General features: G+C 41.7%; 1 protein-coding gene across 3 annotated transcripts in view; it reads right to left on the bottom strand.

The window, feature by feature from the left end:
• Positions 1-24,229, bottom strand: part of dnah5 (dynein, axonemal, heavy chain 5) — a 67,821-nt gene extending 43,592 nt beyond the window's left edge. For all 3 annotated transcript variants that reach the window (XM_034289106.1, XM_034289107.1, XM_034289108.1), the window contains exons 1-11: positions 24,010-24,229; positions 4,336-4,470; positions 4,042-4,126; positions 3,734-3,882; positions 3,042-3,260; positions 2,796-2,933; positions 2,090-2,266; positions 1,746-1,859; positions 1,406-1,513; positions 827-949; positions 337-552 (exon numbers count right to left, since the gene is read on the bottom strand). In XM_034289106.1, the coding sequence (XP_034144997.1) occupies positions 337-552; positions 827-949; positions 1,406-1,513; positions 1,746-1,859; positions 2,090-2,266; positions 2,796-2,933; positions 3,042-3,260; positions 3,734-3,882; positions 4,042-4,126; positions 4,336-4,470; positions 24,010-24,099 (1,554 nt within the window). In that variant the 5' untranslated portion in view covers positions 24,100-24,229. The remainder of the gene's footprint in view (positions 1-336; positions 553-826; positions 950-1,405; positions 1,514-1,745; positions 1,860-2,089; positions 2,267-2,795; positions 2,934-3,041; positions 3,261-3,733; positions 3,883-4,041; positions 4,127-4,335; positions 4,471-24,009) is intronic.
• Positions 24,230-27,147: the final 2,918 nt, after the last annotated feature.

The raw sequence follows: 27,147 nt of genomic DNA, 5'->3' as shown, positions 1-27,147 counted from the left end.
CAATTATTATTAGTGGTAATCCTGCCATTCTACACATTTTGCTGTGTCCATACAAGCAGGCCTTCTCGGCTTCTAAGTATGGGTTTGGGGCTGCTCACTTGTCACCAGAAATAATAATTATTGGGTTGGGCCCCCAGAGCCTGTGACCTGGCAACCACTGTTTAACAGTGAGACCTGTGAAAAAGGTTTTTCATTTGGGGATGGATAGGAAAGACAGGAAGACTGATCAATATTTTAAGGCCATTTCTTTTAGGTATAATAAAACCAGAATTTAATGGTTACAAAACTGTTTGAAAATCCCAGATCAAAATGTTCTCTCTTCTTCCGACTGTGTACCTGAAACCTGGTTGCCATAGTTTCAAGGCCTTCGATCTTAGAATCGTTCAGGGCTGAGTAGGTAGTGATGGTGCTGAACATATTTAGGATCTTGTAAAGGCGCCGTTGGAATGTCTCAAATTTCCCAAAGATGTACATCTCACTGAAATCGAACTGTCTCTCTGAGGGGTTCTGCTCCAGCTTCTCCTTGGTCTTGTGGAAGCACTTCTGGTACTCCTGCAATGAAATAGATAGGTTGCAGATGAAAAGTAATTGGAATAGCGAGGATAAGAAAGTTATACTGTGAAAGTATTTCATTTACGAGAAGTGGTTTTGTGAAATTTGTTTGTACTATTACAGTGGAGATATCATTTATACTCTGAGCTATAACTATAATATATCTTATATTAAAGCTCAAAGCTACTGTTCCTTCAAAAAGGGACAGTAGCTTTAATTTGTGTGTGTACGAAGCATGCTATTTGAAAAATAACTTTGTGTAAGAACACAGTACCTGGTTTAGGAGGATGGCAGCTTTAAGTTTCTCAGCTACAACATCCTGAGGCTGGTCCCATATGGACACAGAGCCGTTGTTGGTGATGTAGGCTTTACAGGCTGTAATCATCTGGTTGGTAACCTAAGACATGGAGAAGCAGAAGGAGAAGCATCAACTATATATCTATAGATTTAAGTAACCTCAGGGAAAGTAATAGGGCACGATGGGGTGTTGTATATTGTCAGTATCCCACCACTAAGAGCTGTTCATATAGGCACAACACACTCCTGAGTGTCTGGACAGCGCTTAGCTGTGGTATATTGGCAATATGCCACAAACTGCTGAGATGTCTTATTGCTATTATAAACAGGTTACAATTAGGGAAGTCAAAAGTGATGTCATGCCGTGGTATACAATCTCATATACCATGACTATCAGCCAATCAGTATTTGAAGTACCCTGTTTTAAAAAAAACAAGAACATCAAAGAACAATATAGATTGTGGTACACTTAAGATAAAATGCAATGTATTGACCCACTTTTTATTGTGAGGGAGAGTCACAGGGACCTCTTCTTTCTAAATACACAATTAGTTACCTTAACAAAAAGGGAAGAGATCTTCTCTGAGGTGTTGTAGTAGCGGGAGATATTGTGGATCATTCGGATGGCATTAATCAAGCCGGGAATGGCTTCTACCATTGACACCTGTGTTTATTTCACAGCAAATACATATCATGAAATGCAGCATTTTCAAATCCATTAACATACCAGACAGTACATAGTGGATCAGTTTCAGGCACATATTAAGGTCAGGACTTAGTTCAGGACTATAGGGAATCTGCGACTGGGAAACTGGAACACTACGTACAGTAAGTCTTAAGGCAGAGGAAGATGAGTTGTCAAAGTGAACAATCTGTGCACAGTATTAGTTTCTCACAGGGTCACTGTTGTAAAGTGGGTCACAGAACTTCTCCAGTGTGTAGAGGTACTTGACATTGTCCTTGGCTTCATTGGCTGAGTCAGTGATCCTGGTGTCCAGCTCTCGCCAGGACTGAGGGCCACATACAGTCATTAGACAGATAGAGTCAATGTGCGGCATGGATGAAATCAAAACTTTAGCTAAACATTTTGGCCTGTAATAGACAAAAACACGTGTCTGCCATGTTATCCTTCTGTCATAATGTGTCCGTTTCAAGTAGCAAAGTAACAATCTAAAGGGAGGTTTTAACATTTCATTTGCAGCCTCCTCCGGTGCTATTGAAAACCAAGACAGGATCACACCTTGATGAGTTTAGACTTGGCCATCATAAGCACGCCCAGGACAGTCTTGACATCAGGGCTCTTCAGCTGATCCAGAAGGTAGTTGAAGCGGGACATCCGTTTCTTCCAGTGCTCCAGCTCGGCTCGCGGCCCCAAGTCATCAGCCTCCTTCCTCAGCTGGTCACTCTCAGCCAGCACCTAGACACAACACACACCCAGGATGGCGTCACTAGCATATTCATTCAGTCAATTCAGTAGGTAAAACGAGATTCCAATGTATTTTCTTTGTACAGTAGCTTGGGGTTTTTAAATGTTACTCCAGTCACTTATTCACCTCTTTGGACACCTGACTGAAGATATATCTCATGAGGTGGTGTCATTATAGCACCAGCGGGGCTGAGGAACCTTTGCACATTTATCCTAATTGCCTCTCTATTGTTTCTCAAGGCAGCGGGAGACCTGACCAGCTTGCTGAATGCCCTATTCCTAGCTTTCATTTTTTGACCTGTGAACTCAACTGTTTTCATACTTGGGGTGCTGCCTTTCAACACTGGAAGTAACAAAAATCATTGGAGGACGTCTTTCAATTGGAATATCATTTTACTTTGCCAAGCCTGAAGTCAATTTACCCCAAAACTCCTTCAATAGAACTGATATGTGAGAAGGAGCGGGCTTATTTCATCTGATGTTTATCATGATGCTATTGACGTTCACGCCCCATCCTTACCTGTTCGATCTGTTTGATCCATACTTTCATGCATGCCTCAATCTTCTCTGTTGCATCTGTGCTGTTAGCCACAGCCATGTAGTCTGACGGTCCTCTCAGTGTCTTCAGGTCAAATGTATCACACTCTTTTAAGTTCACCTGAAGCAAACAATCAATGATGTCAAATGTACAGTATGTTATATATGTGATTACAAATTATTTATTTGTGTGTGTGTTAGTTTGCGTGTGCTTTCTCATATCTGTCACCTTCTCCTGCAGGCTCTCTTGTGCCCCAGCCAATACAGACACAAAATTGTCCAGTGAATTGATGAAGTCCTGTTTGACAGACTGGACCTGAGGGCTGGCCAACTCTCCCCACCCGTGATTCATGTTCTTCAGAGTGGGGATGAAGATCTCAGAAAGAAGCTGCTCCACACTCTTCAGCAGGCCCACCTCCGTGGTGTCCAGCATGTTGAAGTTCACATCCTACATAAAACAACAAAGAATCAGTGCTACACAGTCAAATAGATTGAGCTACGCACTACAGGACAAATATGAGGGAAAAGGAGCTGAACAAGCCTAGTTATCACACCCTAACACGTCCAGAGAAACATAGAGATGACTCATTGTAGACAATTAGAAGAACAGACAGAATCGACTAGTCACTTTTTGCTCGCACTGTGTGCTTCAAGCCTTAAACCCTTAGGGCCGGTTTTGCAGACACAGATTAAGCCTAGTGTAGAACTAAAAAAACAAGCTCAATGGAGTTTTCTAATTAACTCGATTTGTTAGTCTTAGAATTGGCTTAATCCGTGTCTGTGAAACAGGCAGTTTGTCTTAGCCTTCTGAAAGGCATAAACGCTCTTTATAAGGACACTGATTAAGCTTTCCAACATCATGACAAAACATACACTGACAGTTACATGATGTGTTAAATAGTAAGGTGAATGCTAGCTTACTCTGTGCACATTTTCTGAGGTGATGGCTTTTGAGGGGTTGGCTCTTGTGAAGAACACACAGACACCAGTCAAAGCCACATCTTTGCCCTCGGTGACAAATACCTTGGCCCTCTTACTCCGGCTCGGGGCAACTGCTGCTGCTCCTGCCACTGACACAGGAAATGCAGTTAGTTACCCCCATATAATCTTTACAATAGGAAGGTAAGAGGCAATACTCTGAGTGGAATTATTCACTCTGTGAGAGTCAACCTATTTGTCTGCTATAATTATATTCCTTATGCTTCATACTATATATCCAATCATCTCACCTGCTTCCCCAGGGTCAACATCCTGATAGTAGAACATCACATGAGGAAGTCCGTCAGCCACAAAGAACTGCTCCATGCGCTCAATCTATGGGAGACAGGTCAATCACAACCATCATTTAATTAATTTACCTGTCATTCAATCTTGTTTGCGCAATTTATTACCATATCGGTAATCTTAAAATGCAGAAACAAATCTTTCCCCAGCAATAACTGGCAATTTGCTCAAGTGTCTGTCATGACAGACCACCATACAGAGAATTGATGTAGGTGGGGCAGTGAGGTATTATGTCCTACCTGAGTTCCCTCCAAAATGGCGTCCTCCACGTCGGCCTTGTCCAGGCCCAGGCAGGAAGCAACAATGCTGAGGATATAGTCATGTCTCCCATCTAGCTGAGCTCTCTTAGCCTCACGCTCCTCCTTCAGCTTTTGCTGAAACAGAGAGGCATCATCAGTTTAACTTGAATAAAAATGAGAACTGAAGGGATTCCTTTGACAAGATGTGGAACAGTATTTAAATGTATTTTCCAGCCTCAACACATGAAAGCAATTCAAATAGTAAAGACTGGTTCACCCTAAGCACATACTTTTAATGCAACAATCTTGCTGTTAGATATAAAAGATGACTGAAACTCCCTTTTGCTGTTTCTAGGCTTTGAGTCAGCCATTGTACAACTGTTCACGTTCACGGCGATCAATCAAAACAACAGAAATCCAGAAGAAAAAAAAATCAATTTATACTGCTGCACTGTCAGTTTTAAAAATCTCACTGCTAAATCTAACGACAGGATGAAAGTAATTTTCCGTCAGAAAACTCTCTTGAGCCATGATCCCCGAAAAAATATTGTCCACATAATCCAGACTGTTGAGCTCTTTCTCTGTGCCTTATATACTCCTACTCACCAGCTACCCAGAGGTTCAGACTGTGGTACAGACAGCAAACATAAAACATTACCCACAAACCCTGGTTAGGCTGCATAGTGGCTGGGGGCCACATGTTAAAGAGGACAGACAGAATGGGGATGTAGTAAAATATACCAGAATGAGTTGCTTGGTGGTGCTGCTAGGTAACCCTCAGAAAAAGAAAGCCAATAAATTAAGCAAACTTTGTGTTGCATTTTGTGGGCCGGATGTGAATGGTTTCAAACTCTGGATTTATTCCTTCTTTGACAGTCTGCCATTTTATCTTGAGAAGTTTTAAATTCTTTACGTGCATAGTTTAGTCTATTTTTGAATAGGTTAAACAGAGTGATGAACATCACTCCAAACCTAGCTTTAAAGGTTGCTGGTGGAGCTAGCTAATTGGTTGCGTACAACTCAAATGGTTGGTATGTTGTCAAGGAGGGCAGTCAACTGCCCAGTGTGGGGTAGTTGGACTACACAAGAAAGAAGCTGTTAGCAGCACACTGATATAGATTTTATATGTTCTTTTGAATGACAAATTTCAACAAAACATTTAATAGCTACTAGGGTAACAATTTACCAGCAGATCAGGAATACGAAGCACACTTAAAATGTTCTTACATTCCTTTGCACCTGCATGTTAGAGACTCTTTGGGAAACAATATATGAGCCATGAATAAGGTATGGTCACACACTCTGGAGTTATTAATGCCTTGGCAGCTCACTGGCTGGCCTCTATTTGCACTTTAAGATTCCCTTGAAGGGGATCTCCTGAATCTCCTCCCACAATGTGGAAGTTATCTGAATTAAACCAACAGCACATTCAAACTAATGCTCCTCTCCGCTCACTTTACTTTTGGTTACAAAAAATATAAAATATATATTTCTGGAATATTTCAAAATAATTAAAAAGTGATGGCAAAATGATTCCCTACACTTTTCAGTGATTGTTCTCTCTTGAACAACAACATTGCTTGTTTGGGGAGAGGTCAGGATGGAAGAGACGGGAGTTGATCCTTCTGTTGACAAATTAAAAATCTTTCATTTTATTTTGGGTGCACTTTGAATTTCCTGATATCAGGCATTTGTGTATAAGACTGCAAAGGGCTGGTTGAATGCAGTGCTTTATCAGAGCAAGATCTGGAAAAGACCAAAGTAAAAAAAAAAAATTGTTAGTTACTCAGTTGAGAGAAAAAAGTCTAAGGAATCCATCTGTGCAATTTTCAGCTATGACTTTCACAGCCAGGGCTACATACAGCTTTGTTGGAAGTCTGATTTCTTTTCTTAGGCTGTCTCGAATCTTTACACAAATCGCAAATTAAAGGAAAAGGCAATGACTTCTAGGAGCAGAGGCATGAGTCAAATTTACTACACTGCTTACAGGACGAAGATATAAGATGGTTAAAGATTCATGACAGGTCTTGAGGTCATGCATCATGTCAGAGGCAGCCAGGAGTTAACAAGCCTAGACACGAGAGAGCAAACACAACTACTGACCTATGTACAAATACAAGCTCCAGACATTCAAAATGGTAGCCGACTCGCACAGTGGTGCACCAGGGCACACCGGCCACTAATTCAAGGTAGTGCAGTATGTAGGAAACAGGGTGTCGTTTGTGACCTAGCCTTGGTGTGTCAGCATGTAAAGAGATGGCCAGCCAGTGCAATACTGATTCAACACTGCCTGAACAGAACCACTAGAGGAAACACATGCCAATGCCAACGAGCCAAGAATGGGGTTGCTGGGCGACTGCCCATACACAAAACACCTGCTCCATGAGCTGGCAGTGATTCCAGTCCAAGGCTTTCAGGACAAACAAATCACAGATACACAGCACACCAAAGCATCAAGCACAAGGCATATGCAATGGTGGCCTCAACTGTTTGCAGGCTTTCAGATAAGAACTAAATTGCTAGAACAGAAATGCCATGACAAAAAGAAAATACCTCAGGAGAAAAGGACTGTGAACTGTTAGAAGTGTTTTGTGTTGTGTGTTTTGTAATGCATTCAACATTTACAATGGCATTCACAAAGACAACAATTGCAAACAATGTCTATATCATACGTTGTTCAACAGTATTGATCAAAAATCTACAGAACAAGAAAAAAGCTAATCCTGAGGAGTTAATTACCTCTGGGAAGTTTTACACTCAAGCTTATAGTATAACACTTAAACAGACAACAACATTTAAACCACATCTCAGATGAAATAAATGATCTTGACCATTATCTTTTCTTCAAAAATATCTTCCATCTCCACTTTCAGCATACAAATGGTAGTGGGACAATCTCTTACCTTGATCACACTGGAGACGCTCTGTTTCCAGAGCTGTTTTCTAAAGCCTCTAGACATGACCAATATCCTAATTATCCAAACTACCAACTACAATCTAGGTAGCTCCAGATCGCTGTAGTGCTGTAGAGAAGAACCCAACGGAACGTGACTGTGATCACTCAGGAGAATAACTGGCATGCCTTGGTTTGCACTCCACCTTGCTTTAAGTCAATGGTCAGTGTCTGCTAAGATCTATAAACTGTTCAACAACTCAAAAGCCACACACATATTGCCAAGCAGCGATACAAAACACACTGCCGCAGGTTGATGAGAGCACAGCCGCGTAACACAGTGGGCTACAGTATACTGTACACCAATCCTTCACCATGCCATTGTGTAGGTGACTAAACAGTGGACATCGAGCCTTCATGATGCCCTATTACTGGGGCAGATAATGTTTACCACCTTGACCTGCTTAACACATAGAGATCCCAGACAGGGCCCATTAGTGTCATTGTGCTCCAGTACCCAAACATATACTGTCACGTCTAACTAAAGATGCAAGCAGTCTCGTGTTCCTCCACGTAATCCACTGAACTCATATGACCACAAAGGTCATAGAAAAATGACACTGAATTAAAAGGACATTGTGGAGTGTAGACTAAATGCTTACTAATTGTAAGTGCAGCATAGCCACTATGGAGAGCTTCATTAGCAAACTTATCCAAAAACAAGGGTTAGACTTATAGGAATGTAGTTACGCAGAATAAAAATATATGTACTGACTAACCAATACACCACATTTTCACTATATCAATTGTTTGCTTGTGTTCTTACAGTTGGTGACTTTACTGTTGATCAAATGTGAAGGGTCTTACATTGAACTCTGGCACTTGAGACATGGTTTTCAATTTGGAATATTGTTTCATAAAATCCAAGGTAACTAATACATGCAGCCTTTTAGCAGAAATTCAAATCTGCAAAAGTAAGATGACAATGATATTTACACCGTTTTCATAGATTTGATTAGATCAATCTACACACAATACCCCATAATAAAAGAAATTTGTGGAAAGTTATTAAAATGCAAAACCGAAATGTTATGTAACTTCTGTAAATAAATATTCTGACCCTTTATTCAACACTTTGTGGAAGTGCCTTTGGCAAAAATCAAAGCTTCTATCACAGGTTTCTCCCATTCCTCCTTGCAGATCCTCTCAAGCTGGGGAGTGTCAATGAACTTCGATCTTCAGGTCATCCAACATTTGTTTAATAGGGTTCAAGTCCGGGCTTTGGTTGGGCCACTCAAAGACATTCACAGACTAATCCTGAAGTCACTCTAGAATTGTCTTGGCTGTGTGCTTTAGGTTGTTGTCACACTGAAAGATTAATCTTTGGTTCTGAAGTCCAGTAGACTCTGGATCTTCAAGGACATCTCTGTATTTTCCTACGTTCATCCTTCCCTCAATCCTGACCAGTCTCCCAGTCCCTGCCACTGAGACGTATCCCCACTACATGATGACCCTACCAGGGAGTGATGATTGGTGAGAACCCTATAACCCAGAAAGCTGATGTGAAAGAAGAATTTCACCTTCCAATACAATAATAATCCAAAGCACACATGCAAATCGACCAAGGAATGGCTTGGAAATTTCAAATTCCTGATGTCTAGAAAAGGCCAAGTGAGAGTGTAGATCTCCATCCTATAAACAATCTGTAAACTGACCTAAAGAATGTGCACATGAGATCCCTTTACAACTTGACTTAGCTAGAGTGAGGTAAAATTGCAAAACAAAATCCAGGTGTGACAAGTTGATTGAAACCTATCCAAACTTACTTACTACAGTAATCAAACTAAGAGGTGCTCCTAAAAAGTATTAGTCATAAAAGTCATAAAAGACCTTAAAGGTGAGAAAAGTACTTGCATGATGTCTTGATTTCAACCTTTACCTAAGAAAAAACAGGATATTCAATAAGAGTGTGTAGACTTGATAGTGAAAAGTACAGTTTACATTACTAAAATAAGTCCACTACTATAACATGGCACTGGTAGCATTCCCATAGAACTTCTGTATTTTCAAGAATCCCAAGTACTATAAAATTCACATCTCTGATCTAAGCCTACAGGCTCAACCTGTCTACACAAAAGTCTAATAAAAAGCACAGAGAACTGGTATTGTATTGAGATAAAAGCCACTATTTCTTTCTTTTAACATTCATGATGAAATGCATGATATGGTCACAGTAACTCTGCGCAACTTAGAACTCTACATCAACTTACCTTGTTTTGAAAGTCTGGTTTAAAATGCAGCATCGCCACCTTCAACAAAGCAATCTATTCACGAAATCCACCCTCTTAATTTACAATAATTACTATTTATAAGAACACAGACAATAATTCTGGAGCATGCCAGAGACCTCAATCTAATTTTCCAGCCTACTATCTGAAATGATAATACTGTTTTCTCCTCAGACTGAGGCTTGCTAACTACTGTATTATTGGATCGACACCTATCAACCTGGTAACATCAAAGGCAGTGATATCGCCTTACCAATGCATACAATGGCGCTTGGGGCTGAATGGGTCTTTGTTACAAAGGCTACAGTTACAGACATGCCTCCCCTGGAGGGGTTAAACGGGCACTAGTGGTCCAATCCCTTGAGGGACTGACAAACAGTGAGTGGAGGGTGTTAAAAACCAATGCACAAATTTAGGCCTAAGGCAATATTGTTCAATTTAATGTTAGGTTAGTTCAATAGTACAACATAAAACATTTTCCCTTGTATGCATTTCTTAAAAGACAAACACCCTGGTATGCATTTTCTTCTGAAACTACAAAGGAATGACAGCAAGTGATAAAGAGTGGGATGAAAGTGCCTATCATCTAATGATGAAATAAGGATGTAGGCCTAGAATTTACCTGGTTTGAGGAGTTAGGAATATATATTTTGTCAACTGATTTCAAACAGTCACATCTAAAAAATAAATTGTAGGTGGGAGGAATTCCTCATAAATATTCATGTTGGAGAAGGGATAAAATGTTCTGAGTGTTCTGGAGGGGTCTACCTTTGCGATATATTTTAGGTGAATTTAATTCAAACAAATTCCAGCAGTGTTCAAGATTTGGCAACGTGTTCGATCAAAAAACAACCTTCTAATTTGCTATCAAATGACATATTCATTTTTATTTACAATTGTTTTTAAAAGAAATAAACCTCAGTAACAATAATGTTTTTCATTCATGAGGTTTTTCATCTTTTATGAGTCAAAGCTTGAAATCAGAAATGAACAAATGCAGGACACCCGCATACTTAGGCACACCTATCCATTCTATTGTAAGAAACTGCACTACCACAATAGTAACATAATGGCTTATAGCGGTGATGCTCAAACATTTTATCAGAGACCGACAGACGTTTAACATTTTTGTTTTAGCCCTGAACTGTCTTCGGTGATTCATATAATCAAGGGAGTCCGGATTAGTTCATAAAATAAATCAGGGGTGCTAGCTCTGGAACAGTTCAAAAACATGGAATGGCTGCCAGTCCCCACGGGGAAGTTGGAGAACTCTGCCTTATGGGATTCCACTTTGCTCAGGGAGGCTGCAACGTTTCACACTAACTGGAAGGGGCCACTGGAGGGTCAAATGAGTCCCTACAACCTTGATCTTTTTTGGTCCACCAGCTAACAGTTATTCAAAGGACAGAGGTGTTGGTGAACTGAGGTGGAAGGGGAGGGAGGAGGGGTCCAACTGGGATTTATAAGGCGTGTGTGTACCACAAGTGATGATGCTATCCTATTAAATTACAGAAAAGTACTGAGACATCATTACTCATAAAATGGTGTGCGAAGGGAATTCAGATCCCTTCGCATTCTCCACATCTTGTTGTGTTTTCGAAGGAATATATTAATAATTATACTTCTTTCTATTCAAAATACCCCATATAACCCCATAATCAGTATACAATGCCCCCTGATGACAAAGTGAAAAAACTGTTTCAGTAATGTGTACCAATTTATAGAAAAAATTGTAATATACATATACAGTGAGGGAAAAAATATCTGATCCCCAGCTGATCTTGTACGTTTGCCCACTGACAAGTATATGATCAGAATATAATTTTTATGATAGGTTTATTTGAACAGTGAGAGACAGAATAACAACAACAAAATCCAGAGAAACACATGACAAAAATTATATGAATTGATTTGCATTTTAATGAGTGAAATTAGTATTCAAACCCTCTGCAAAACATGACTTAGTACTTGGTGGAAAAACCCTTGTTGGCAATCACAGAGGGCAGACATTTCTTGTAGATGGTCACCAGGTTTGCACACATCTCAGGAGGGATTTTGTCCCACTCCTCTTTGCAGATCTTCTCCAAGTCATTACGTTTTTGAGGGTGACGTTTGGCAACTTGAACCTTCAGCTCCCTCTACAGATTGTCTATGGGATTAAGGTCTCCAGGACATTAAAGTGCTTCTTCTTGAGCCACTCGTTTGTTGCCTTGGCCGTGTGTTTTGGGTCATTGTCATGCTGGAATACCCATCCACGATCCATTTTCAATGCCCTGGCTGAGGGAAGGAGGTTCTCACCCAAGATTTAACAGTACATGGCCCTATCCATCGTCCCTTTGATGTGGTGAAGTTGTCCTTTCGCCTTAGCAGAAAAACACCCCCAAAGCATAATGTATCCACCTCCATGTTTGGCGATGGGGATGGTGATCATGGGGTCATAGGCAGCATTCCTCCTCCTTCAAACACAGCGAGTTGAGTTGATGCCAAAGAGCTCGATTTTGGTCTCATCTGACCATAACACTTTCACCCAGTTCTCCTCTGAATCATTCAGATGTTCATTGGCAAACTTCAGATGGGCCTGTACATGTGCTTTCTTGAGCAGGGGGACCTTGCGGGCGGGTCAAACACAGCAGAAGTCGAACACAGTATAAGTATAGTGTTCCTAATAATCCTTTAGGTGAGTATATATATATATATACACTCACTGTTAAACGATGCCCAACTGGCACTAAGGGGCCTAAAGTGTGCCAAGAAAACATCCCCCACACCATTACACTACCACCAGCAGCCTGCACAGTGGTAACAAGGCATGATGGATCCATGTTCTCATTCTGTTTATGCCAAATTCTGACTCTACCATCTGAATGTCTCAACAGAAATCGAGACTCATCAGACCAGGCAACATTCTTCCAGTCTTCAACTGTCCAATTTTGGTGAGCTTGTGCAAATTGTAGCCTCTTTTTCCTATTTGTAGTAGAGATGAGTGGTACCCGGTGGGGTCTTCTGCTGTTGTAGCCCATCCGCCGCAAGGTTGTGCGTGTTGTGGCTTCACAAATGCTTTGCTGCATACCTCGGTTGTAACAAGTGGTTATTTCAGTCAAAGTTGCTCTTCTATCAGCTTGAATCAGTCGGCCCATTCTCCTCTGACCTCTAGTATCAACAAGGCATTTTCGCCCACAGGACTGCAGCATACTGGATGTTTTTCCCTTTTCACACCATTCTTTGTAAACCCTAGAAATGGTTGTGCGTGAAAATCCCAGTAACTGAGCAGATTGTGAAATACTCAGACCGGCCCGTCTGGCACCAACAACCATGCCATGCTCAAAATTGCTTAAATCACCTTTCTTTCCCATTCTGACATTCAGTCTGGAGTTCAGGAGATTGTCTTGACCAGGACCACACCCCTAAATGCATTGAAGCAACTGCCATGTGATTGGTTGATTAGATAATTGCATTAATGAGAAATTGAACAGGTGTTCCTAATAATCCCTTAGGTTTGTTGATAAGTAGGACAAATGTGCCCGTCCATGGCAATATCAAAAAACGGTCCAAAACGTTAGTTCTAGCACCTGCACGTATACCTGTTTTGCACTTTGTGTCAACTACTGTTGTTTATAAATGTGCTATATAAATAAAAGTGACTTTACTTTCAACCAAGTGGGATATTGGTTAAACTCTCACACATACACACCTAGCTCGTGCGTGCGGAATGTAGTTTCTTCTGCTAACAGAACTGTCAACTTATCTGGGAGAACCGCACTGCTGATGTTACCGTGCGTCTGAGTCTCCGTAACCAGGGCAACAATGACGTTGAGTGACAGACAACTCCCCTGTCATTCTGATTAAATACTTCTCAGCTATAATATGTTTTCACATTTACAAATCCTATTTTTATTTGTCCATGTCCATCATCTTCCGCTTTATCCGGGGCTGGGTCGCGGGGGGGTCGCGGGGTCTAAGCAGGGATGCCCAGACTTCCCTCTCCCCAGACATTTCCTCCAGCTCTTCCGGGGGGGCACCAAGGCGTTCCCAGGCCAGCCGGGAGACATAGTCCCTCCAGCGTGTCCTAGGTCTTCCCCGGGGTCTCCTCCCGGTGGGACGGGACCGGAACACCTTCCCAGGAAGGCGTTCCGGAGGCATCCGAAACAGATGCCCAAGCCACCTCAGCTGACCCCTCTCGATGTGGAGGAGCAGCGACTCTACTCTGAGCTCCTCCCGGGTGACCAAGCTTCTCACCCTATCTCTAAGGCATCGCCCAGCCACCCTGCGGAGAAAGCTCATTTCGCCCGCCTGTATCCGGGATCTTGTCCTTTCGGTTATGACCCAAAGCTCATGACCATAGGTGAGAGTAGGAACGTAGATTGACCGGTAAATCGAGAGCTTTGCCTTGCGGCTCAGCTCTTTCTTCACCACGACAGACCGATACATCGACCGCATTACTGCAGAAGCTGCACCGATCCGTCTGTCAATCTCCCGTTCCATCCTTCCCTCACTCGTGAACAAGACCCCTAGATACTTAAACTCCTCCACTTGAGGCAGGCACTCTCCGCCAACCTGAAGTGGGCAAGCCACCCTTTTCCGACTGAGGACCATGGCCTCGGATTTGGAGGTACTGATTTTCATCCCCACCGCTTCACACTCGGCTGCAAACCGTCCCAGTGCATGCTGAAGGTCCTGGTTTGAAGGGGCCAACACGACAACATCATCCGCAAAGAGCAGAGACTAAATCGTGTGATCCCCAAACCTGACACCCTCCGGCCCCTGGCTGCGCCTAGAAATTCTGTCCATAAAAATTACGAACAGAACCGGCGACAAAGGGCAGCTCTGCCGGAGTCCAACATGCACTGGGAATGCGGACCAAGCTCCTGCTTCGGTTGTACAGGGACCTGACAGCCGTTAGCAAAGGACCCAGGACCCCATATTCCCGAAGCACTCTCCACGGGATGCCGTGAGGGACACAGTCGAATGCCTTTTCCAAATCCACAAAACACATGTGGATTGGTTGGGCAAACTCCCATGAACCCTCCAACACCCTGTAGAGGGTATAGAGCTGGTCCAGTGTTCCACAGCCCGGACGAAAACCACACTGTTCCTCCTGAATCCGAGGTTCTACTATCGGCCGTATTCTCCTCTCCAGCACCCTGGCATAGACTTTCCCGGGGAGGCTGAGAAGTGTGATCCCCCTATAGTTGGAACACACCCTCCGGTCCCCCTTCTTAAAAAGAGGGACCACCACCCCGGTCTGCCATCCCAGAGGCACTGTCCCCGACCGCCACGCGATGTTGCACAGGCGTGTCAACCAAGACAGCCCCACAACATCCAGAGACTTGAGGTACTCAGGGCGGATCTCATCCAACCCGGTGCCTTGCCACCGAGGAGTTTCTTGACCCCCTCTGTGACTTCAGCCCGGGTGATGGACGAGTCCACCTCTGAGCCCTCATCCTCTGCTTCCTCAATGGAAGACGTGACGGCGGGATTGAGGAGATCCTTGAAGTACTCCTTCCACCGCCCGACGACATCCCCAGTTGAGGTCAACAGCTGCCCACCTCTACTGTAAACAGCGTTGGTAGGGCATTGTTTCCCTCTCCTGAGGCGCCGGACAGTTTGCCAGAATCTCTTCGAGGCCAGCCGATAGTCCTTCTCCATGGCCTCACCGAACTCCTCCCTCAGGAGTCCCACAAGCCAACCAGGCCTGATAGGTTGATGGCATCCCTTACTTCCGGTGTCCACCACCGGGTTCGGGGATTGCCGCCTCGACAGGCACCGGAGACCTTACGGCCACAGCTCAATGGCTTCGACAATGGCGGTGGAGAACATGGTCCACTCGGACTCAATATCTCCAGCCTCCCTCGGGATCCAGTCGAAGTTCTGCCGGAGGTGGGAGTTAAAGATCTCTCTGACAGGAGACTCGGCCAGACGTTCCCAGCAGACCCTTACAGTACGCTTGGGCCTGCCGAGTCTGTCCAGCTTTCTCCCCCGCCATCGGACCAGGTGGTGATCAGTTGACAGCTCCGCCCCTCTCTTCACCCGAGTATCCAAGGCATACGGCCGCAGGTCAGATGAAACAACAACAAAGTCGATCATCGACCTGCGGCCTAGCACAGAAGTCCAATAACTGAACACCACTCGGGTTCAGATCAGGGGGGCCGTTCCTCCCAATCACACCCCTCCAGGTGTCACTGTCGTTGCCCACGTGGGCGTTGAAGTCCCCCAGTAGAACGATAGAGTCCCCAGTCGGAGCACTTTCCAGCACCCCTCCCAGAGACTCCAAGAAAGTCGGGTACTCTGCACTGTCGTTCGGCCTGTAGGCACAAACAACAGTGAGAGACCTAACCCCGACCCGTAGGCGCAGGGAAACGACCCTCAAGTACACCGGGGTAAACTCATGGCGGCAAAGCTGGGGAGCTATAAGCAAACCCACACCAGCCCGCCGCCTCTCACCATGGGCAACTCCAGAGTGGTGAAGAGTCCATCCTCTCTCAAGGAATGTGGTTCCAGAGCCCAAGCCGTGCGTAGAGGTGATCTCTACTACCTCTAGTCGGAACCTCTCAACCTCAAGCACGATCTCAGGCTCCTTCCCCACCAGGTGACATTCCACGTCCCTAGAGCTAGTTTCCGTGTCCAGGGATCGGGTTGTCTAGGCCCCCGCCTTCGACTGCCGCCCGATGCTCTCCGCACCGGCCCCTTATGGTCCCTCCTGTGGGTGGTGAGCCCATGGGAAGGCGGCCCCACGTCGCTCCTTCGGGCTGAGCCCAGCCGGGCCCCATGGGGAAAGGCCCGGCCACCAGGCGCTCGCGTGCGAGCCCCAACCCCGGGCCTGGCTCCAGGGTGGGGCCCCGGTTGCGCCATACCGGGCGACGTCACGGAACTCAAAATGTTACTCTTCATTAAGGGGGTTTTGAACCCCCACAAATATTTGTATTTGTGAGTTGTGATTAATATATTCTATATATTTACGAATATTGGGACACATCTAACTCCATAGTGTCATGTTGCCATATAAAAATAAATATATAAAAATAAAAATGTAGGGTGACAATGATTATACCTGAAACCACGAATAATGTGTCCCATATATAGCACCAGCTAAACTGGGTGGTCCAGCTATGGCCATGAAGTCGAGTTATTTTTTTTGTAGTTGGCGAACATCAAGAGAAAAACTAATTATTTGTCGCACGATATGGGGTATGGAGGGGCATTTATAGTTTATGTAGTATACCGACAGACGACTGAGACATACGTAGTTCGTCTGCGCTGCATATAGCAGCATTTTTCACTGTGGCCAATTAGTATAGAGTTGCCACAACTTTGGTCTTCGGTGTAATTGTGTTGTTTCTGTTTGTTGGTGTAGTGACTTCATCCCTGACTAGCTCTATGGTCATAAAACCTCGCGAGTAAGGCAATACCTTTTTAAACGCTCAGTATCGTTAAAATGTTTCTAAAGTAGGATTTAGGATTGTTTGTGATTTGGTGTTAGTGACTTCCCAGGTAACAATTTTCCGTTGTCACGATGTTGTTACGACGTTATCTGGCCACCAAATTAGGTAGCAGCAACGTTGTCAGCTACGTTGTCACAACCGGAAGTGAAAGTTTGCTCGTTGCCGTTACAACGTAACTAATTGACGTTGTCAGTTGGTCGCTAGCATGTTGTAGCAACGTGGTATTTCTAAGGTTGTCCGTTATTGGTAATTGTGAATCCCAGTATACTATCCAGTTTACCATTCATTGCCCTTTTCCTCCTACAGTTTTTATGTCCATACGTACAGCTATATGTACAGCTAATTCATTTCTGTCCAGTCAACATCTTGACAGTTTTCTCCATCCTTGTGTTTACCTGCTCCAACTGTTCCATGAAATCTTAAATGTGGCCAACACAATTCAGCAGGGTTCTACATTGATGTTTAGTTTTACAGTGAGGTATTATGTATAAATATGATACATTTATTTGATCAACCCCTTCCCAGATATAATAATGGCAATGCTGTTAGATCATCAGTCCAGACCAAAGGCGTCACTAGGATCACAATACATTTGGGGCTTACATCCAACTGACAAAATACAATCACACAAGCAGACGGACACCTTACTCGTCCTTGTTGTCAGAAATGAGTCTGAGTGGTCTTCAATTGTATATTCACCTTCCTCCCTTCCTCTGCCGTTGGACCCGTTGCTGCACCTGGACATGGACAATGAAAACCAGTTTAAAACCAGTATAAAACAGGTGTCAAACATTTGATTCAATTCGTTCATAATTTATTTATATCACTTTTACAATTTTGTCAAATAACTTGTTGATTCATTACTTGTGGAACTCATATTAAAAATCTTTACATGAGTACTTGTGAGGTGACTCGATGTTCATCTATGTTTGAAAAAATGTACCAACCAAGCTAGTTAGTAGCTGACTTAAGGGGCTTACCCACCCAACCCGGCAACCGCTGCCTCCTCCATTAAGTTCAATGAATCCTCGACGGCAGCTTTGCCTCCTACCCTGGCGGCCGCGGTAGCGGCAACCCGAAGCAAGGCGGCTGCCGCCCACAGGAATGAGCACAATATTTGGTAATGCAGTCGAAGCTCAACCATGTTCAACTTTAATATAATATTAACATACTTGGTGAACTGATATGACAAGTCAGAGTAGATGTTGACCAAAACGTAAGTGACATCACAGTGACTCGATCCTCAGAAAAACACTCAACATTTCTGCCTCTTGCATGCCACCCTAATTGCTGCCGTTTCGGCCGGTGTGTAAGCCCCTTTACTGAACTGTAGCTTTGAAGTAATGTTAGTTGGTTTGCTAGACAGTACTGTAATTTGATAGGAACTACCAAAGTGATTTTAGCTATATGACAGATCTAACTGCTTTGTAAAGAAATTAAATACGCTTACCTGAGATTCCTTGTCCAGAATTGATGACGGTGCTCCAGAAATGATGTTGGCTTAACGAACTAAAGTGATGTTTGTTTAACTTAGTCGTACAGTACCGTTCGCTAGCTGCAGTAGCTATTTAGCCAGGTATACCTTAAAAGAAAACGTATTTCCCAGTTTTAGTTACGTAAGATCGTTACCAAACTGGTACGTCATTAAATTATTTTTCTGTGACGTCCTGAGCAGGTGAGGAAGATGTGGTCATGCCATTGCCATCAGACAACGTTGCCACAATGTTGTAAGAAGGTAATGACACGACATGACCAATCCACTACGTCACGGTTGGTCGTGGTTACGTAACGTGTTTGCTGGGTTAGGAGTCGACCTCTTGACTACCCCTAAAATTTCACAGATTTAGGAGCTAGTTATAGCGCTAAAACGCTTTGTGAAATATTTTTAGTTCCAAAGCCACTGGTTGTTGGTTTTGGGTATTTTGTCGTTCAGAAAGTTTCATCTTTGCCCCACTCTGAGTTCTAGTGCGATCTGGATCAGGTTTTCTTCAACGAGCTCTATGTATTTTGCTTTGTTCATCCATCCCTTAATCCTGACCAATCTCCTGGCCAGGTTTAGAAATAGCTTGGTGGTTACAGTGTTCTTCCATTTCACAATGATGGAGCCCACTGTGCTCCTAACTTTCAATGCATTCTCCAGACCAATGCCTTGACACAATCCTTTAGAGAGTTCTTTGGACTTTATGGCTTGGTTTTTGCTCTGACATGCACTGTAAATCATCAGAGTGTAAATTATCACAGAGTATCTATTCACTAAAATCTAACACAACTGGTCTCCAATCAAGATTGTTAAAGACATGCCAGGCATTACCTAAGGACACATGATGTATCTGAGCTCAAATTGGAGTGTTAAAGAAAAAGGTCTGAATACTTATGTACATATTTACATTTTTTATTTTCAACAAAATGGCATACATTTCTAAAAAAGAAGTAAAGATAACCCTTAGATTGATGGGTGTGTACGTTGTATATTCTTTCAAGCAAATATTTTGGGCCATGCCAATTTGGGACTCAAAGTTACCTGGAAACACCAGTGTCTTATTCAATTGAAGATGGCTAAATAGACAACATGCTGAGACCTTTGACAAATTTCGTTGAGGGTATAGCCAGGAGTAACACTGTTTTCTGGTGGAGAATCCTATGATCCAGGGACTTTAAGGATAAAAAGGAGTTGGCCCAGAGTGCACCCAGAACCACCATCAATTGCAACGTGGTATGCTGAGACAGAACAGAGGTAAACCTTAACTCCGGAAGAATGACCAGCTCTGCTCAAGCAGAACCTGAAGGAAGATCAGGATATTACAATGAATGCTCTGTGAGGGTCTCCCCTTGCCTTAGCACCAGGATTGGAATGCCTGCCATTTATATGCATGCAGTGCCCTCGAAGGTATCCTTCTTGACTTTATAGTATTCACATTAATGGAAGGCTTCCTGCCAAGAGATTGGATCCCAATTAGGCCAGACCTTATCACGCACCTGGGTCATTAAGCCCTTGCTCCACAGTTGTTTCAATGGATTCCAGGGGAAAAAAAAAAATTATAATAATTCTACCATGAAATTACAAAAGTGGTCAAAATAGTTGATTTATGTCAAAAGTTTGGGGACAAAACTATGCAAGTAAGGATGCCATGACTTCACTTTTACAAGCTTTATAATAAAATAAAAAATATATATTATTAAATAATAAAAGTCTTAGCCGACTGATTATAAAGTTTATTTTAGCTTAAACTCTGTTGGAGAAGTAGCATTACAAATAAGAAGGTTAAAGATTACAACTACGCACTCTAGACCTGCAAACCCCAGTAATAAGTCTTTACTAGACCAACATAATGCAATGTAAAAGTGTTGGTACTATGTTTCATCAACTGAAATAGAGCGTTACAGATATTTTCCATATGCACAAAAAACTAAAGTCACATCCAGTGTCATTTTAAAGAATTTAACAGTACGTCCAACTGGCCTCACAACCACAGACAAAATGTAGCCATGCCAGCCCAGGACCCCCACATCCCACTTCTTACCTGCAGGATTGTCTAAGATCAGCTACCCAGACAGGGGTCAGATTTGCGTAAGCTAGGTTTCCACAGCTGTCAAGGACCACAGAGAAGGTCATCTCCTTGCCTTACCATGCTTGACTTCCTATTCAGGATCATGACCAGCATGCAATTCGATGTAGTAACCAACTTCTGTTAACAAATGCATTAATATCCACTTGACTGCTGAAGTTGTGCACTTTCAACTGTACTGTGCAAGACAAATTTGTAAACATTTGAAAAGAGTGCCCCATGATGGCAGTGTTAGGGATTATGGTATGGGCAGGCAAAAGCAACTTTACAAAGCAATTGAAGAGGAGTGGCATAACACGCCACAGGTCACAATCAACACCTTGATCATCTCTATGCAAAGGAGATGTGTCTTCCTGCATGAGGCAAATAAATGGTCCCACTACATACTGACTGGTTTTCTGATCTACCTTTTTTAAGGAATGTGACCAACAGATACATGTTCCCTGTCATGCAAAATCCATATGTTAGGGCCTAATTAATTTGAACAATTAACTGTAACTCTTTTTGTCCAATATAAATGTTCTAAGATTTAACGTATGACTGCAGCCTCACTAAATATGTAAAAAATCTTGTAAGCACCTCAAATTACCCTCACTAGCCATTATTTGGTATACCTGCTTGTTACTTTTCTCCAATAAAGTCATTAGAGTTTACAGAGAATGGTGCGATAAACAAAATAATTCAGTAAGTGGCGGTCCTGTTGGAAAAACCCCACTTTGTTAATGAAAAAGGAGACTGGCCAGAAAAGCCACAAATACACAAATAACCACAATAACATGTGGTAGGGCATTTCTGAATGCTCAATGTGTCAAACCTTGAATGGATGGTCTACAAAAGCAGAAGACCACGTTTGGTTCCTAGTGAACGTACTAAATAATGCAAGTGAATGTGTTTTCTGAAAAATTGTATACACAAATAGCCAAAGATATTGGAAACAGACCATAAACATCTCTATTATTGTTTCCTTGGAAATCTGAGAGTAATATTCAATGCACAACAGTCTCAAGTGCTCTTATGTAGCACAAAACTGTCTAACTATGCTGGGAATGAATGTGACGAGACAACCTCCACAAAATGGAGTCAACCTCCTGTTCAACATAGCATCAAATTCAAGACTCTTTAGATCTTCGTCAAGGTCTTTAAGGGTAACACACATAAGCACACATGCCAACTTCTTGAGAACTGTTCCCAAGCACCACACTACTGTACCATCATCAGACCAAGGGGTTTACCTGTCACAACCATATGTAAAATGAGGACTTGGCCATCTGGTGTGGCCCCTCAGACCTGGTACACTCTGCCTTTACGTCAATGAGGCCAGTTTTTACGTCAATGAGGCCAGAAATGTTGTTCTATGTCATTTACTTGCGTCATGTAATTAAGACTACTCACTTTCAAACGTCAAATGGCTGACTGAGGTATAAGTGATTCTACTCAAGATATTGCACATCCAACCCAAAATGGGACATTTTAAATAAATGTTTATTTGCAAAATCATAGACTGCATAACCTAAGTATTCCAGCTGGCTATTTGATTCCTAACTATTTGATTCCTTAATTTGTCTATTTTGCATATGTAGGTACTGGTTTGATGAATTGTGATTGTATTTTTTCTACTCATATATTGGTGTAGCTTTGACCGCAACTAGGGACTGAGTCCTTATTAGGGTTAGTTGTTGGGCATTCACTTGTCGACATACTGAAGTTGTGTGTTATTACATGGGCTCAGACTTAAGTTATACATAACGAAACTCATGAAGGCTGGGGAAAAAATTGGTTCTCATCTACCAAGGCATGTTTATAATCTCCATGCACACTACTTACCTCACCATTGACCAAGTTGTTAACAACATTTCCCCCCCCCCCCCCCCCCCCAGGTAGTACAAAATAGTTAATATTTCAACCGGAACTTTCATAATATTATCTACACTCAAAAAGTTTCATGAACTTCGCAAGAAATAGAGAATTAATCTAATTACATTTTAGTATACTTCATTTACATACATTGCTATATACAGAAACCTACAAAACTATTGGCACCAAATCTAAATATGAACAAAAAATATTATAATTGTTTTTATTGTTGTTAATCAGCTTGATCTTACATCCACAATAACATAATTGACAATAATTATTTTATTAAGAATATGCATGCCACCAGGTGTTTTTGGGGTAAAAAGAGCCATGGGCATGCAATAAAGAACCACTCTGATGTAGGGTTTGTGCCTGTGGGTCTGTGATGTTTAAGGCTGTTTTATTTCTAAAGCCCCTGAGATCCTTTTCAGGATACATGCCAACATCAACTCCAAGTAACCGTATATTTTAGGCTAAAACAGTTTACTGACCATAGAATCGAGTTTTTGCAATGGCCATCACAGTACCCTGACTTAAATCCCATTGAAAACTTGTGGGATGAGCTGACGAGGAGTCATAATCTGAAATCCTATATCCTATGTTTTCTCCCACCTCATCAAACATTATAGGAAACAACTTAGAGTTGTCATCTTGGCAAAGGGAGGGTGCAATACTAAATGCATGGGTGCTAATAATTGTAGCACGTTTTTGAAGAATAATCTATATAATTTGTTGGTGACACATTGTTAGTTTTGGTAACAATGTATTTTTTTTACTGTAAAATCAAGGTAATGAATAGCAAAAACGTTTTGTTTACATTTACCTAGGGTGCCAATAATTCTAGGGGGAACTAGATTTCATTATAACCCTATAACCTAGTATCCATTATTTTTCGCGAAGTCACTGTCACAGGTTTGATTATTAGATCAGGATGCAAAATGCATTCTGTCGTGTATTTCTTTATGTTACATTATGTTACATATTTTTAATAAGCAATCGGGTCTATTTCACAAAACCTGTGATATTCTGCTGGGGAAAAAACAACTTAGCGCTGGTGACATCATGGAACTTCCGGTTGAGATGTGAACTGTTATGCGGTTTTCTCGTCAAGTGAATGTAGGTTAACTCATAAAGAGACAATTCCGTAGTTGCGGTCGAAGCCACTATTAAAACTTTTGAAGTATTATTATGTTTTATGTAGCCTACATTTTTGCTTTATTTCGGTTTTCCACATTTCCCATATTCGTTTGTATTAAATGCACTCTACACGTTAAATAGTATTAAAAATGTAATGGCTTTTCACCAGAATCAACACAACAACAAATTATGAAATTTGTTGTTGAAGAATGGCACGTGTCGCAAATCCCTGCAGTCCCAGGCACTTGTAGAATACATTCCAATTTTAGTTGTTTTACCTAGTGGATGGTGGTTGTTGAGTTGATGTTTCTTTTCATTATAATTATTCCAGGTTACTGTATGCAGTTTATGGCAGGTTATGCTCTAACCAGAGCGATACTGTTACAATCACTTTAGGCTACTATTATCTATGTTACCTGGACAGATAGCTATGCCACCTCCTACAAAAAACAATCTCATATACACAAACGAAATGACTGTTAGCGCCATCACCAAACCTGCATTTCCTTTATTGATTCCACGGGGACAGAGGGTTGGGTGGACCTGTTTCTGAAGTTGGACTTCGCAGACCGAGTGCTGACAGACATGTTTCCACACCACCACGAACAGCATGTCTCTGAAGTGTGAAAAATAGCTACAACTTTGGAAACAGTTTTAAGTTCTCCATGTCACGTGTAATTCTTGTATGTTAGTCCCCTGGGCTGGCTCGGACTTCAGTTCTGTTCCCACCAATTATGTGTTGTTAGCTGTTCCCTTGGTAACGTAGATCTATAGGACGTCATTACCCGACAACAGGCAATGTAGCAGGCTAGACTGACAGTGTATCTACTTTCAGTTCTACTCCCTGCCATGTCATGTGCAAAGACAAGGAATGGCAAGGATTAAGTTAGCTCGAGACTGGTAGACAGACTATGCCAAAAAAAGATAACGAAGAACCTTGCGCGGTCCTATAGGTTCCACATGATGGGGGGCGAAAAACATTAACACATTTTTCTATGGAAATGCTGCTGTAGGTGTTGTCCTTGGTTCTTGATGGTACAAAGTTTGACAAAACGGATGTGATACATACAATGAATTGAACAGAAATCCCAATTATAGCAAATTATTTGTCCATTCTATTCATTTTAATTATATGCATGTAATTCTAGCAGATCATAACAATAACTATTTCAACTTTATGTGGCTGCGGCTTTCATGAACTATTGAATATATATTGATATTGTGTTCATTTATACAAAGTAATCATAGTTGTGAATTGTAATTTAAAACTGAAAACAAAATTGGTTTGGCTTGAAAAGTTTAACAGGTTTTGGTTTAATTAATGAAAATTAGTCAAATAGCTATACATTATAACGTTTTTAACATTAGTACGTTTAATGGTGGTTTGGTATCTTTCTCTAAATATTCAGGAAATTGCTCTCCTCTGTCGACCTGGTGACGGTGAGATCGTCCCGGAATCATCCAGTGTACCGTAAATGAAATGCCTTCAAATAATCCAGAAAAAGCCATACAACTGGCAGATTGCCAATACACGTTAACAACCAATTCAATCCACAACCATATCGATGACCAAGCTGAACGTTCTAGTGACTTAAAGCAGGTGATTATTATCGCTTTGTCTAAATGACACTAAAATATGACAAGTCGTCTTCCCTTACAGAACGAGACCGGTATACTATACTAGCTAGTCCAGAGGGTGGGAAGGATATTAGCCTACTGTGGGTGTCTAAAGCGAATATAGATTATAAATCAATGCACATTGATAGACGGACTTGCGATAAAGTTTAAATGGTCAATATGACAGTCACTCGGATTGTGTAGAACAAAATATTATTTGAAACATGAATTTAAAACATTAACTGCAGATGTAAACTGGTAATTTATGCTTGTTTTTATAGACTAGTTGTAGTAAAAATACAGTCCTTTTAATGCACATGCCAAAACTAGTCTCGCCCTCCGTTCTTGGTGTTTGGGGTAAAAGTGAGGAGGGTGGTGAGCAGCGCTGCCAGATTTCAATGACTGTAAACCGAAACGATAGTCTATTCCTGATAAAGAATCATAATGTGCCTGCCATTAACCTAATGTTGACGATCAGTGTTTTTGATGTTAGTTATAGGCTGAATTATAAGAATAACAGACTTTGATGTCAATCATTTAAAGCCCTCAATCCAGGCCTGATTTATCACTAATCAATACATCAACGGAAGCATGTTTAATTCTGTATTTCTTCAATATTTTTTCCAGCGATTTTCAAAGGAACTTCAAACCTAATGTATATCATTCTAAAAATAGGTGGCCTACTTGTTCAACCTAAGATTTGGTGAAAAAAGTAATTATGGATTTATAAACAATCAATAAATCAATGGAAACACGTTTACTTTGGTATATCTTCAATATCTTTTTTTTACAATAGTTGTCATAGGAATTTCAAACCTGATGTATATTACTCTGAAAATAGCTGGCCTACTTGTTCAAGCTTTGTTTTGCTGGAAAAATTCATTATGGATTTATTAATAATCAATGGAACCACGTTTTTTTCAGTATTTCTTCAATATATTTTTAAATGATTATCATAGGAACTTTAAACTTAAAGTATATTATTCTACAAATACCTGGCCTGCTTGTTCAATCTTTTTTTGGTTTTAATTAAACGTATTTCCATTGATTTATTGATTATTAATAAATCAATGAAGAGTTTTTCACCAGAACATAGCTTGTACCAGTAGGCCAGGTATTTGTAGAATAAAATGCATCAGGTTTGAAGTACCTATAACAATGACTGAAAAATATATTGAAGAAATACCAAATCAAACATGTTTCCATTGATTTATTGATTAGTGATAAATCAATAAAGATCTTTTTGACAGTTATGAAATGTGGTAAAGTATTTAGAATGTGGATTGATGTTGATGAGCATCCATAATGATACTATATTCGTCCACTGACATTTCGGCAATTACTGCTTTTCTCACGGTCCCTAAATGTGTAAGGGAACCTGAACGGAGGAACGAATGTGAATGTCTGTTGAACATGGTGGGCTCTCCATTGGCGACGAGAGCCCACCTGGCAAGACAGCAAGGGTGGACACATGTGGCTTTTTAAATTGCAATTAGTGTCTGTGTATGAGTCAATGAGTTTGTTAGCTCTCACATGGATGCACTGAGCAGGCTAGATACTGAGCCATGGGGAGCAGAAAATAATAACTAGGTAATGGAACTTCATAAAGATGGAAAAGGATATAAAAATATACCCAAAGCCTTTGAAATGCCAGTCAGTACTGTTCAATCACTTATTAAGAAGTGGAATATTCAGGGATCTCTTGATACCAAGCCAAGGACAGGTAGACCAAGAAAGATTTCAGCCAAAACTGCCAGAAGAATGGTTCAGAATACAAAGAAAAACCCACAGGTAACCTTTGGAGAAATACAGGCTGCTGTGGAAAAAGATGGTGTGGTTGTTTCAAGGAGCACAATACGATGATACTTCAAAAAAACGAGCTGTATGGTTGAGTTGCAAGAAAGAAGACTTTACTGCGCCAATGCCTCAAAAAAAGCCTGGTTACAATATGTCCGACTACACCTTGACATGCCTGACAGCTTCTGGCACTCTGTAATTTGGAGTGATGAGACCAAGAT

Source organism: Esox lucius, chromosome 20 (assembly GCF_011004845.1).
Source record: "Esox lucius isolate fEsoLuc1 chromosome 20, fEsoLuc1.pri, whole genome shotgun sequence".
NCBI lineage: Eukaryota > Metazoa > Chordata > Actinopteri > Esociformes > Esocidae > Esox > Esox lucius.
The sequence above is the reverse complement of the archived record's forward strand: the minus strand, read 5'-3'. Positions and strand labels throughout refer to the sequence as shown.